At 37.8% G+C, this 15237-nt stretch overlaps 1 protein-coding gene across 2 annotated transcripts in view; it reads left to right on the forward strand.

Annotated features, from left to right (window-relative positions):
- The window catches only part of LOC113078875 (death-associated protein kinase 1-like), a 64452-nt gene that overhangs the window by 23652 nt on the left and 25563 nt on the right, over nucleotides 1-15237 (forward strand). For both annotated transcript variants that reach the window (XM_026251182.1, XM_026251181.1), the window contains exons 4-11: nucleotides 2004-2142; nucleotides 2951-3080; nucleotides 5071-5119; nucleotides 5209-5235; nucleotides 7324-7476; nucleotides 11044-11089; nucleotides 11181-11270; nucleotides 11747-11839. In XM_026251182.1, coding sequence (XP_026106967.1) covers nucleotides 2004-2142; nucleotides 2951-3080; nucleotides 5071-5119; nucleotides 5209-5235; nucleotides 7324-7476; nucleotides 11044-11089; nucleotides 11181-11270; nucleotides 11747-11839 — 727 coding nt within the window. The remainder of the gene's footprint in view (nucleotides 1-2003; nucleotides 2143-2950; nucleotides 3081-5070; nucleotides 5120-5208; nucleotides 5236-7323; nucleotides 7477-11043; nucleotides 11090-11180; nucleotides 11271-11746; nucleotides 11840-15237) is intronic.

Below are 15237 nucleotides of genomic sequence, written 5' to 3' on the forward strand. Positions count from 1 at the left end.
AGTGAAGCCGCTACTATATTATAGATCAGTGGTTAGCAGTATGTCTCTGTAGTACCGGTAGTTACAGACTCTCAAGTATATTCAGTACCGGCAGCTGCGTTCAGTCGCTTCCGTGTAAGTCAAAACGCAGGGCTCCAGACAGTAGCCGAATATATACTAGTGTCTGTGAATATTAAACTGCAAAATACTATTTAAATATTACTCCCGCAAAATCTACATCTCTGTGGGTGACTGGCACAGATGCGCGAGAGCTCGCTGTTTTGTAGTCTCTGCTGTGTGTCATGAGGACACGAACGCATAAACCGTCACTTCATGAGAATTTACCGTTTCATTTGAGAATACTGTCATATCATAAACACAGACACTCAAAGATCTTCATGGCAGCCCATTAAAATAAATGTTTGGTTTACATGAGTAAATTGACAATATATAAAGCTACTGTTGTAGCCTACAGTAATAATAATACATCTCTATAATAATAATAATTATGCCTAGATGGTTGCTTGTTTTTTACTTGTTTTGTTGTAAAGAGATTATCTGATTAATAGATCTTTTTTTATATTCCTAGACTTATTTGTTGCAGTTTTTTTATACAGTTATATTGTAAAACTTAAATACCTTTTTTAGTTTGCGGTGTTAGATTTTTGGCTGCATTTAAAGTTCTTTTTTGCATAAGAAAATAAATAATACTGTCAAATTCATGTTAGATAATAAAAATACTGTAATAAATACAGTAGTTCACCATGTATTTGTTCATGTTTTATTGAGGGATCTGTCTGAAGCACACCATAAAAAAATTCTAGCAATTTACACAGGGCTAGTAGTATATACAGCTGTATATACAGATATACACCCAGGTATCGGATCAGTACTCTGTATCGGCCGATACCCTGAGCCCAGGTATCGGAATCGGTATCGGGAAGAGAAAAAGGGTATCGGAACATCTCTAATTTTCAGGTCATTTCGCATTATCTCAAAACCTTTGTGCATAGTATTGTGAAGTGAGAAGTCACAAGCTATAGTGTTTTTTGTTTTTTTAGTCTCAGATGGCACGCTTATAGACCACCCATAGGTAATTCACTGACTGTCTGAGGCATACAAAAATGGCAAATGCTAGCTGAAATCTGATTGGCTGGCACACTACACAATTTCCGAAATTGAAAACCGTGCTTTTTATCAGTTTGCCTGGAAACAAAGCCGTGTTTATAAGGTAACAGGTTGATACAATGAACGCGTTTGAGGAAGAACTAATTTAGTATAGTTTAATCGGTTTTTGGATAACCCACTCTAAATGGCGGTTTGTTTGCCTTCTTTATATGTTGATCCGATGGTCTCGGCTTGATTAAGTGGCTGGTTCTTTGCCAGAACAAGCTGTAGCGAGGTCTAGACAAGTCCTCTGACAATGAGACTTGAGCTGATCAGGGTGGGGGCTGGTGGTTTTTTTTTTTCTGTTTCTGTGAAGACATCGAGATATATCTGCCACCGGTGTTTTTGCAGCTGGGCGGCTCGTTGCTGCACTTGCTCAACCTCACCATTAGCAGCAAGCGTTATCATGTCATCAGCGTGCAGCTGGTGTGCAGCTTCCTTCTGCTGAATAAATATATGCCCAGATCCTGTTGGTCCTCTCCCAAAAGCCATGATTATAGCACTGCCAACAGCCAGAGTGAATCACTCAGAAACATTAGAGAGGCTGGTTCTTCTGTTTAATAAGCTAGACTCAATTTATCTGATTTTTGTTTTATTTATCTATATTTTATTTATGATGTTAAATTCTTATTTGATACTCCGATTAATCTTATTTAATTCAGTGAATGCTGATGTTTCTTTCCAAAATTATTGTAAATTTCAGTTGTTTTTACCTGATTTGGCAATTGCATGAAACTTATTGTGTTCTTAGCTGCTCTTCTGCTCAATTCTCAATTAATTTTATCCTTGTTAAATGAAGATTATCAATTAAGCAGCTCTACTGCAAGTGTCAACATCTGTCCTCTCTCTCTCTACAGTGTGGCAGGAGGGGAACTCTTTGACTTTCTAGCTGAGAAAGAGTCACTGAGTGAAGAGGAGGCCACCGAGTTCCTTAAGCAGATCTTGGATGGAGTCAGTTACCTACACTCCAAACAGATTGCCCACTTTGACCTGAAGGTACTGAGTCATGTTTGAGTTTTCCCCCCAGTGCCAGACTGTGGCAATTACCATCACTGTGAACCAGCCACAACAAATCAATTTAGCTGCCTTTATCCTCCCTATTGGTTATCCACTTATTTCCACCCTTCCACCCTTAATTGCTGGGCAGAGCTGGAATGGTCATAAATTCAGTCCTTTCTACCCCAATGTAATTTTTGAAAGGTTTTAATGCGAAATTGGATTAATATTCTAGTAGTCAATGTTTTGAAAGTTTGAGGTATAGATTGAGTTTTTACCTCCTGCCAAAATCACTTAACCTGAATAACCAGTTTAACTGAAAAATAAATTTCAAAGCAGCCAACATCCACATCAACCAACTTACCTGTGACCTAAAGAATCAAAAATAAAATAGTCGTGCAATGGCGTTTTGAATTAGATCCACTGCTTTCAGTGCAGTCATCCACACAGCTTTCCGTAACATTTGTGTTAAATATTTTGAAGTCATTGGAGCTTTTAAGAGATTAGTCCATGCATGAATAAAGCCCACTGAAGGAAGTATTGTTTTTATGGAATGTCCAGGCAGGGATCTGTTACTGACTGGCTTGAGTATGCCTGTGCTTTCTAGTGAACATTTCTGTAGATTTGCATGTGATTTCCATGTGTTATGGCAGATTTCCTGCTTTCTATCTCTGTCTGTCTCTCTCTCTCTCTCTCTCTCTCTCTCTCTCACTTCTGCTGTGTTTTTGTTCCATACCTATCATTGGTTTTTCTGATTCTGTCTTTTGCAATCTCCATCCAATTCTCTCTCTGCTCTCATCTCTCTCAGCCGGAGAACATCATGCTGCTGAGCCGGAGTGTGCCTCACCCACGCATTAAGCTCATTGACTTTGGCCTGGCCCACAAGATCGATTTTGGCAATGATTTCAAAAACATCTTTGGTACCCCGGAGTTTGTAGGTCAGTGTCATCCGCTGGTCAGTCTATAGATGTGTTGTAATTACACCCGCTCTTATTGTTATGGTCCTCTGTCCAATCCTCTCTTTTCTCCTTTCATGTGTAATGTGAACCACAAGCCTGACATAACTGTAAAGAAACCCCATAGATCACTGCTTTGTTACCCTCTGAATCCTGCAAATAGTCACATGATTATGTACTTTTAAGTATAAACGTACATAAATTAATTGTAATGTGTTATTATATATTTTTAATTTTAATATAAGCATAATATAGTAATTATTTATAATTACATAATTATTGATTAGTAAAATATAGTATAAACTAATTATTGAATAAATATATGGTACATTATATTGTTTTAGATGTATTATTATTATTATTCTTATAAAATATTTTTATATTTTTATATTAATAAAATTGTAAAATGCACATGTACACTGTACAATATATGCATGGCATAGACAGCATATGCTTTTAAATCAACTTTAACATTATTTCAGTCAAGTGTGTTCTGTATTGATGTGTTTTGGTTGGTATTTTGTGTACACGTACAAAACAACCTTCCTTAAATCTTACTGTTTTTACTTAACAATATGAGTTTGCTCTGCTGTTTTCAGTCACATTTTACGTGAACAAGCCCCCAGCCATCCCAGAAAGCACACAGACACCCCCATCTCTTTATTACATTGGCTTCGCATCCAGTCCTACCTGAATGGTAGCCAGTGTGGCTGCAGGCAGTGATGATACAGCAGTCTTAAAAGAAACACAATGCTAAAGGCCACAATCAAGTACCAGCTAACCCACAGTGCAGTCTATTTCAGTGCTCAAAATTATGTTCAGTCTTTATGGAGGAGAATCCGGTCAAGCTAGACACCTGGTCCTGAAGACACTAATCCAATCCAATCCCAGAATAGTATTAGCCCATTACAGGAGCATGACTTCTTTTATTTATTTTTTAAACTTAAGGGTTAAGGAACAGCTTGCTTCTTCCCAATGCTGGTCAATGACCGAATCTCAATGGTGCGTAATAATACAAGTAGTAAATCTAAGTCAATTCTCAGACGTAGAGAGCAGCAGCATCTCACCCACCTCAGACTTCTTTCCTTGTTTCCTCATTAACATTCAGAGATTGAGATCCTCTGAAAGCAGTGACTCATTTCACAGCACATACCCTGAGAAACCACAAAAATATCTTACCATCGACTTGGCAGTTCTAGACGTTTTTGCAGGCATTTTTTTATGTTAGGGAGAGTGGGGTAGGTTGTGACTGTGCATTATTTTTCACATGACCATATATTTAGAAAGAGTTTATAATACATAGCTGCCATATATGACTGTTTGAGAGATGCACACAAGTAAAGAGCTTTGTTTAAATGCTAAAAACTATTTTGCATGTCTAAATATATATTCTGTTATGGGAGATAAAAACATATTCAGTTCAAACAACATATACGTATCTGTGAATTGCTGATATATAAAACCATATAAATTACTTGGTTAAAGATTAGTCGTTCAAAAATTGAAATTGAAGCATTTTCCCAAGAGTGTGTCAGATGCTGCACAGATTACTTTTACCACAAGACTGGTAATGTAATTTAATGCAGATTTTAACTAAAAATTATGGTAAGGCTTATCTCCGAAAGCATGAAATACCACAATAAAATATTAATGGATTATTTAATTCAATTATCAAATGTTTTCTTGGTTGGTACATGAATATGTGAATGTTGTAGTAGAGCTGGGCGATATATCTAACAATATGATCATGCGCATCTAGTCAGTAAATCTGGTTCCGTGATTACCGCTAAATCGCCATCACCTGCTTTCAAATGGAGTGGCAGAGCCGTAGATCACTGACAAGCTACGCTAAATAGCATTCCTATTGGGTATTCATCAAAGATGATAATGAAAAATTGGACACAGTTTGCCCCAAAACTCTACTCTGTATTGTAAGACTGTATTGTAAGTGAATTTGTTTTGTGGTTTGCAGCTCCAGAAGTGGTGAATTATGAGCCGCTTGGTCTGGAGGCAGACATGTGGTGAGAGTGAGCGTTATATCATTATCTGACCTCTGTGTTACCTCACTCCCTATGCTGCTAAACATGTGTGTTTATTTCTTTAACTCTAGGAGCATTGGGGTGATCACTTATATTCTGTGAGTATTCATATTCATCAGTGTTGTTGTGATGTTTTTATATAGTTACAATTACAAATGAAATCTCAATGCATTTATGGATTTTCACTTAGGCTGTAAATAGCATGCATTTTCGTAATTGCATTCTGGTTTGGTAAAAAAAAGAAAAATATAATAAATAAAAAGCAAGAAACAGAGAAAAAGCACTTGATAAGACTGATAAGACTGATGCCAGTATCACACTAAAAATACCAAGCAATATAGTGTTTTAGTGACATATAAAAATAGAGCAAGACAGAATTTATAACCTAGTCCATCAGTGTGATGGATAATGATTATTTGTGCAACCTCTGGGTGCAGTGTCTAATTGTAATGTTGGTCTTCCTGTGGAAACATTGACGTTGACGATCGCTCCCTCTCTCTCTCGCTCTTTCTCTCTCTCTCGCTCTTTCTCTCTCTCTCTCTCTCTCTCTCTGTGTGTGTGTTAATTTGAGGGGGAGCTAAGCATATCACAGAGCAATATAAACAATGGAACTTTCCTGTTGCTTGTGATAAGACCTGAGGGGGCCCTCCTTTTTGATGGGAACCCAATCCTCATGTCTCTATCGTAAACAGTAAATGGGTGAATCTCTCCCGGAAATATGGAAATATCCAAATCACATTCCACCCTATGCTCAAAACGGGGGAAAAAATATAGAAATTTCATCACATTAAAAAAGTAATGTCCGTGTAAAAGGCAATTCAGATATTTGTTTCTAAAAGCATTATAAATGTTAGAAATATAATGGTGTGAAAAGTTACAAAGACCATGACCTATGTAGTACTGAATTGTGGAGTTAGACCGGTAAATAATTTTCCAAATTTTTGTAAAAAAAACAGAGCGAGAGCTCTAGAGAGCAGACGCTCCTTGCTTTTGAATCCTCTCGATGTGTTTTGATGTAATACAATGATCGGGCTGCACAGCACTGCTTCAGTTCCAACACACCTTATAACTAGAGCACATTAGCATCTGTGGTTCACCCGCTCAATCACAAGTTACTGTCATTACTGTTAGACACTACAGCCTGCAAGTGGCTAGCTAGCTTTGCTTCGTCACGTAAATGCGATCATTTACAAAGCAGCTTGGGCTCCTTATTTAAACTTAGCTTCTAAAGGGAGAATCCATTCAGGTTGTAGTGGTATTTGATAGTTTTTAATAAGAGATGGCAACTTTCCTGTGAGTGGGCGTGGTTTCAGCTGCCGACAGTGGACATGTCGGCAGCTGAGAGCAGACTTTGTTTTTCATGATTTCGATACCTTATTTTATTGACTTGCAGTTTTTTTTTAATCATTTAAATTTAGCTGGGTAGTTAATAACACATTTATTTTATTATAAATGTAATATGGCTTTACATAGACTTTAAGTCTGCTTTTAGGATTGCTTTTAGAACGTGCTTGATCCAAAAATGTCTCTTCTTTGTCTTCTCTGTCTTGTCTGTCCATCACTATCCGCCCATCAACATGTGCTAATATTAGCAGTCTAACGAGAACTGGAAAGTTCAATGTTTATCACTGGGCTGTTCCTTCCACTCCTCTTTTATCATAAGCAAATAAAAATAGAACTTCACATCAGGTAGATATCGCACACCATTGTCATGTCTAGTCTGAACGCATTCCTGTTCCACCATTCTTTATTTTTTCTCACACTTTTGGAGACTATGTTTCTCACCCATAGAAAATGCCATTAAATGGCAGTATTACTTTAGAACAGCTGTAAATGAACAATAATAATTCAAGTTTATCTCCCGACAGTGTTTCTGAATGTCATGGTCTCATCCCACAATTTAGATGATTAATTAGCAATAGCAATTTCAGTTATAAATAGTGGAAAGAGCTTGACCCAATATTACTCAGTGGTCTAGAACAGAGATTTTATCACAAAGGAAAACATTTAATTGGACATGTAAAATAAAGAGCTTATGTTGAACGCTAAATGGCCTTTGCCTGTTTTCTCACACTTTAATAGTCATTGTTCACATCAAACCTGACTTTGTTGAATGCTGCTATATGAAAGACCTTCACATCCAATAAATGATAGATAAAATGGTCTTTTTTTCTCTATATCTTCAGGCTTAGTGGTGCCTCACCTTTTCTGGGTGAAAATAAGCAGGAGACACTTGCCAATGTGTCAGCTGTGGACTACGAGTTTGATGAGGATTACTTCAGCAACACCAGTGCTTTGGCCAAAGACTTCATTGCACGGTTACTGCTCAAAGACCCAAAGTAAGAACCACTGAAGAAGCTTGTTATGGTTTATGGTGGTTTAGTAGGGTTTTAAGTCTAGGGTGTATCTTTTATTGAGTGATTCCTTTTTAGAAACCAAGCTGGCATAAAACATTTGGTCACACTTTATTTTAGGGTCCAGTTCTCACTATTAACTAACCATTTAACTATGACTTTTTGCCTGAATTAATCCTTATTTGCTGCTTATTAATGTTTATAAGGTCAGTTGTTTAAGTTTAGGGTATTGGGTATGAATCTTGGATGTCATGCATTATATGTACTTTATAGCACTAATAAACAATTGGACATTAAAATAAAGAGCTTATTCGCAAATGCCTTTCTGATTTCTCACACTTTAATACCTCTTGTTAAACATCAAACCTGACTTTGTTGGCTGCTATATAAGCCTTCACATCCAAAAAGATAGATAAAAGTCTTTTTTTCTCATATCTTGGGGGCTTAGTGTGCCTCACCTTTCAGGTGAAAATAAGCAGGAGACACTTCAATGTTAGCTGTGACTAAGTTTGATAAGGATTATTTGAGCAACACCAGTGCTTTAGCCAAAACTTCATTGTAAACGGTTACTGTTCAAAGACCCAAAGTAAAAATAAGAAGCTTTTATTTATGTTAGTAGGGTTTTAAGTCAGGTGTATCTATTGAGACAGAGGCCTTTTTAGAAATACTGGAACATTTGGTCACACTATTTAGGGCAGTTCTCACTATTAACTAACCATTAACTATGACTTTTGCCTGAATTAACTCCTTATTTGCTGCTTATTAATAGTTTATAAGGTAGTTGTATAATTATAAGCTAATATTTATTAGACATGCTAATAAGCAATAGTTATTAGTGTGAATTGGACCCTATACTAAAGTGTTACCAAACATTTTATTTTTATTGTATTATTATATTTTACTTCTTACTATTTATATTATTATTATTATTATTTATTTATTTAGCTTTTTAATTTATTAATTTATTAATTTTAAGCACTAATTTTCACTATTAACTAGTAGCTTGTTAGCTTGCATCATATTGTTTGTTAGTACTTATTAAGCACATATTAATGGCTTATTCTGCATGTCCATATTCTAGATCCCTTAACCCAACCCGACCCAATACCTAAACTAAACAACTACTTTACTAACTATTAATAAGCAGCTAATTTCAAAGCAGAGTTTATTTAGGGAAAACTCTTAAGTTACAGGAACACTCCGACTTTGGGGGACTTTAGCTTATTCACATTATCCCCCAGAGTTAGATAAGTCCTTACATACCTTTTTCATTTCTGTGCGTTCTGTAAGTGTTATTTGACGCACCCACCGCTAGCCTAGCTTAGCACAAAAACTGGATGTAAATGGATACTGTTAGCATAGTAATCCCAATAAGTGACAAAATAATGCAAACATTTTCCTATTTACATGTTGTGATCTGTATAGTCACAGCGTGTAAAAATAACAAGGCTATATGAGACAGAGGCCATTTTTAATCGTATAAATACTGGGAACTATATTCTCACTAGGCGTAGGAGCACAGCTAATGTTACTTGGGCGGAGTGATTAGCGCTGCACACAAGATGCGCTGTTGATGGTTCCGTAAACAAAACAAGTGACTAGCTAGACGTGACTCGTGATCATGGCTGACTTTGAGGAATTGTCAGACTCAGAGGAATTTTACTGTGTATCAAACCAAGATCCAGAACCATATAGTTTTGAGCCAGAATACGCAGATGAGGAGTTACAAACTTTGGAAGCTGTAAGACAAGATGTCAAAGGGAGAATCAGAACGAACACAGACTGGTGCTGTAAATTTGGAACATGCCAACCTATGCCGACAGAAACCGAGTGCCTTTGTTGTAATGAATGGGACCGGGTATTGCCATCTATGTCAAGGCTTGATGACAATCAAAATATTTGCGTCACTCCCACAGAAGATTTATCTGCCCTAATACACTCCGCAGTTGTCGCTTTTTTTACCCATTGTGACAAGATCAACTGGAAGAAACGCCCCATATGCCGAGTGAACCTAATGGTCAGCTGTCCACCAAGTAAGTGATTTTGTTATAATGATCATGAGCAGTGTGTTCATGACAACACCATAATAACAACAAAGGCGATGCACGGAGCCCCTATTCACGTACTAGTGTTACTACTAAGGTTATATTACATTAGCATGGCACTGTTACAGTATGGCTAATGTTAGTCATCTCAAAACATAACGGAACACTTACCGCAGCAACAGGTGATCCAATTTGTCCTGTCTTTATTATCGTTGGGATGGCTGTATCCTTTAGCACACGTTTCATGGTCCGTGTGGCAACTTGCATTTTTTCAAAATAGTCGTCCACAGTAAAATGTTCAGAGCAAACGAAATACTTCGTGATGGTGTTATAGGTGTGTTTGGATCTATTTCCAGAGCAAGTAGCCATCGATTCATCAGGTCAGCGTTTTGGGTTGGAATTCTATGAAACATCATAGTATTACCTGGTCTCCCCTGTTTATTGTCGCAGCTCTTTACAATACAGCAAACACCCATGATTGTACACTATAAAAAGTACTATCTAGTAATTGCTGACTCTATTACTCTGATCGAACACTCTGCTCATCACCACGGCGCGTCTCGTGTGCCGCCCAAGTAGCCACTCCGCCCAAGTAACGTTAGCTGTGCTCCTACGCCTAGTGAGAATATAGTTCCCATATTTATACGATTAAAAATGGTCTCACAACATGTAAATAGGAAAATGTTTGCATTATTTTGTCACTTATTGGGATTACTATGCTAACAGTATCCATTTACATCCAGTCTTTGTGCTAAGCTAGGCTAGTGGTGGGTGCCTCAAATAACACTTACAGAATGCACAGAAATGAAAAAGATATGTATGGACTTATCTAACTCTGGGGGATACTGTGAATAAGCTAAAGTCCCAAAAAGTCAGAGTGTTCCTTTAATAGTGAGTATGTGTTCCCTAATATAAAGTTATTTGTTAAGTGATTGTCTGTGGTTATACTAAATCAGTGAATCCTGCAAAGAACATTCGTCACAAATCATGCCACTAGTGAACTAACTGAGGAAGTGGCTTGTGTCAACAAACAGGAGCAGGGGGTTTGCACATGAAGGTGGAGACATGAATGATTCCTGTTTTGGTCCACCAAACTGCTTCTTTGCTGGTGGAATTCTCTCATTTAGTCTTTTTACACTGACCTTTCATTTAATTCTGATTATATTTAAAAGAGAACCAAAACTAGTCCTGCAGAAATCCTCAGTACTTCATTAAAATGCATCATTCACAGAATAAATGTTGTTTAGGTCTAAACATTGTCAAGAAAGCTGAAATGTAACATTCCAGAGCCCAGTCTCACTATTCTGTCTGTGTGTTCTGCAGTTTTTTACTTGTATATTGATTGCAGTCTTGCTTATTTCAAAGTTTTTTTTTGACAGGCTTATTTGTGGGAGCTTATTATTTAAGTTAAATGATGGAAAGGATTGAGATGCCTGCCTTCGTTCACTACATACTGTATGCTAAAAAATAAATATCACAAGTGAAAATGATGTTTTCATGTTTACAGAAAAAGAATGACAATCCTGGACAGTCTTCAGCATCCCTGGATCAAGGTTTGTCCAACAGCCAATACTTCTGAATTGGTTAGCAAACACATTTTATTATCTTAACATTTGCTTAAATGTGTGTATTTCTTCATTAAAGCCAAAGGACACGCAGCAGGCACTGAGTCGTAAGGAATCAGCCGTGAATATGGAGAAGTTTAAGAAGTTTGCTGCCAGAAGAAAGTGGAAGGTGCTTTTTTTTTATTTGACTTCTGACTATGCTTTCAGTTTAAATGCTAGTTCAGTTCTCAGAAAGCAAACGTTATGTTCTGCTGTGAAAAACAGAACTATTTGACATAAAGCGTGAGCAGTACTGCACCATCAGTAGTAGTGCTTTCTGAGGAATCAGCATTATGTGGCACACCAACAAGTCACGCTATTTCCACAAACACTGTAAAAAGCACACAAAACAAACCCTTGCAGCTATGAAACAAAGAAGCACGCACAAAATGACAATGCCCTCAAGCACAGAGAAAAGCTCACGTCATAAAAACAAATGATTGTCAACATGTCATTTGAAGAGTTTTAATATAATATAATCTATTCAAAAAGAGTTTAAATCACTATTTAATGCTGTAGATAAAAAAAGCCCGTTACAAATTCTGTATAAGGTGTTACGAATATCATCTCTCCTTTAACATTGTTATTTTGTTGTGTCTTCCTCAGCAATCGGTGCGTCTCATCTCTCTGTGTAACCGGCTCTCCCGCTCCTTCCTGTCGAGGAGCAACATGAGTGTTGCACGCAGTGATGACACACTGGTAAGAGTTCACAGTTCAAGAAACTTTAGATTACACTTATTAAAAAGCTTGTATTAAGGTTTTGCAGAGACCAGAGGTAGCATCAGATTTTATTCCAAAACACACACACACACACACACACACACACACACACAAACACATAAAAAGGCAGCAGGAACTGGCAAAAAGAACAACAAAACAGCTAGAAGACATGTGATGAGCCTGGCAACAGCAGAGGAACCGCCGTATCCCTGAGCTCTGCTGTGGGCTGTATTTATGGGATGAGCAGCTCTAATGAGCTCCGTCCGCTTCCCACACACCTGAGAATAGAGGCAGACACGCACATGCAAATCAACTCCACACAAAATATACTTGGACAGAATGAAAAACTTGCAGTTTATGTCCTATCTGAAGCCTGTAATTGGTTTCTACAGGTTTTGTAGCATGATTGCTAATTGCAGTGAAAGTTTCTATCGAAGCTTGCTGTGAAGTCAAATGACTAATAGAAGTACATTCACTGACACTCATGCAGCCACGTGGGGTTTTGCATGATCTTTATACCATCCAGATATTTGCTTAGTGATGGGTGATAAGCCTGAAGGGTGAAGTGTTATTGCCGTTGTGCTACATAAATTGTTATCTAAACTTTACAGCTTACTATCTCTCTCTGTTCCCCAGCTTCGTACACATCACACATTGCCATGAAATAAATGTTTTTACCTCATGCACTCCGTTTTCAACTGATCTTATAACCTTAATATGTGTAACAGATATTACATGCATTATGGTAATATTGTAACCGTAAGAATTATTGCGGAAATATTTCACCTAGTGCACTTAAATATGTGAGAAACGTGGGGTTTCTTTGAGAACAGGAAATGGGTGTGTTGCATACAGGAAGGGTGTCAGTAAAAATAATCAAGATGACATCCTTTTATCATCCTAATAATCCTTCTAAACTCTACCATTAAATTTGTTTAGTTTTTTGGAAGAAGTTAATACTTTTTTCAGCAACAATGCATTAAAACGATCAAAAGTGATGGTGAAGACTTTTATAATGTTACAAAATTTATTTTTCAAATAAATTCTGTTCTGTTAGAACTCTATTCATTAAATAATCATTTTAACATTGATGATAATAATGTTTCTTGATCATGTCACACTAAAGACTGGAGTAATGGCTGTTGAAAATTCAACTTTGCCATCAAAGGAATAAATTACACTTTATTCAGATAAAATAATATTACACAATATTGCTGCTTTGTGTTAGTTTTTCAAAAACATAAAGAAAAAAAAACTGACCCCAAATGTTTGCATGTTAGTGAATGATTTTATCAAGTGTTTGGTTTCAGTTTTTAAAATTGAGAAAATACTTTGGAATTAATTTGAAATTCCAATTTAAATTAATATGGCTCTCAGTGCCATATCATATACTGTAAAGTGCATGGTATTATAATCTGGTACCATCACACTGCACCATGGTCCTGTCACCATATTTATTTATTTTTTCAGGGACAGAAGAAATTTACACCCAAATCACCTAAAGGTCACAGAAAATGACACCAAATCACATAGAAGTCTTGTTTTACAATCTCTGAGTGACTCTAGCATCACTCTCTTTAGAAGCCTGTGGCTGTTTGGAGAGTGTTCAAGTGTGCATTCTGTGTAATTGGATACACTCGTCTAGTATGAGACGTGTATGTGGGTATTATTCCAGTACACTCCTTCATTAAACACAAGCACTCACACTCTATTTTTCTCTTTCTGTTCCTCACGGCCAGTTCTGCTTCACTCTAGCCGTTTATTTGAGTGTTTTGTCCCACATGTCTGAACTGTCAGATGCTGTTTGGAGGTGGTTAGGTCACATAGCGATCAAAGCAGCGGTCGAGCGGTGAAGAGAAAGCACCGCCTCTCGTCTGCATTATTCAATAGGATTAGGACTTCACACTGTGTATTTGCTGATAAGACCAACCGTAGTACTACTGAGCGTAAAAGGATTTGCTCAAAGTGTGACTGCCAACAGAGGCTTGCTGTTGTTTACTTCTAAAGCGTATTGTATAATAGCCTAAATACTGTCATGTAGGCAGATTTTTATCACAGTTGAACTTTATTCAATAAAAGATCTGAGCTGTGCAGTAGACATCTTGGAACTGTGTAGCACACAAGGGTAATATAGGTTTAATTCTTATTTGTGACAATGATCAATGGAAGTATATTAATGTCAAAAATCTTCACTAAACCTGTCCACTAAGAAGCCCAAATCTATACAAAAATGTATCCGTTAATAAATTTTTTGATTCATTTGACTTGAAAACTAAAATCTGAAAAACCGATCAAAATTTAAGGGTTGGTAAGGTGTTTTTGAAAGAAGCTTCTTAAGCTTACCAAGGCAGCATTGATTTGATTAAAAATAGAGATTTCTTTTTTTTATATATTGTGACGAGTCATCTGCCTCCTCCCTGATTGTCACCGGCACCCGTCCTAAATCGCAGCCCTTCACCAGGCTCCCGACTGGAGTGGGTGTGTGAGAGGAGGGGCGCTGGACGAGTCAGGGCTGGTGGCATGTGATGGGGCACACCTGAAGGAAATGGAGCCTCATCACCGCCACTGTTTAAAAGCCCAACGCGCCTCTCCTCAGGGGACCGGTCTCTTCCCCGCGCATGCACACTGGTGTCCTCGTGGGTCCAGGAAGGGTGCGTTGAGGGACTCCCGCGCCACCAAGACGTGAGCTGCCGGACCCGCGATCCGGATGGGAACTGCACCCGTGTACACGGCCGACGGGCCAGGATGCCGGGCCGTCCATCCCCTACCAGCGCCGCGGCCAACGAGAGAGACGCGGCCGCTAGGAAAAGCCGCCGCCCCTCGCGCCCCGGACCAAGGAGGGGAGCGCGTGCGGCCGCCGGACTCCGCCCCTTGCCTGGACCCTTCCTCGATGAACACTGCCCGACCTACACAAACCCCGCAGCACGACGAGGACACCAGATTCCCTGTTATTTTGGACACTTTCCCCCTTTGGCCACTTTTATTCCCTGTTATTTTATGATTTCTGTTAATAAAAGCCTCTCCGAGGCCTGACGTCACACCCACTGTGTCTGTCTTGTGCTCCTCCCGTGACAATATATATTTTTTTAAATATAATTGCAATTAAAAATAACTGTTTTCTATTTAATGCATATTAAAATTAGAATTATTAATGGCACATCTATATTTTGGCAGCAGCCTCAGATAATCATGTTCTTATTATTTTCATGAACTATTTTCAAACAATGTTGAAAACAGGTTAAATGCTTAATATTTTTGCTGAGACGTTGATACAGCTTTTGACAGAATTCTTTGAATAGAACGTTGAATAAAACAGCATTTGTTTGAAATGGAAATGTTTTGTAAGGATATAAAAGTATTTTTGTTGTCACTTTAGA

Source organism: Carassius auratus, chromosome 5 (genome assembly GCF_003368295.1).
Source record: "Carassius auratus strain Wakin chromosome 5, ASM336829v1, whole genome shotgun sequence".
Classification (NCBI taxonomy): domain Eukaryota; kingdom Metazoa; phylum Chordata; class Actinopteri; order Cypriniformes; family Cyprinidae; genus Carassius; species Carassius auratus.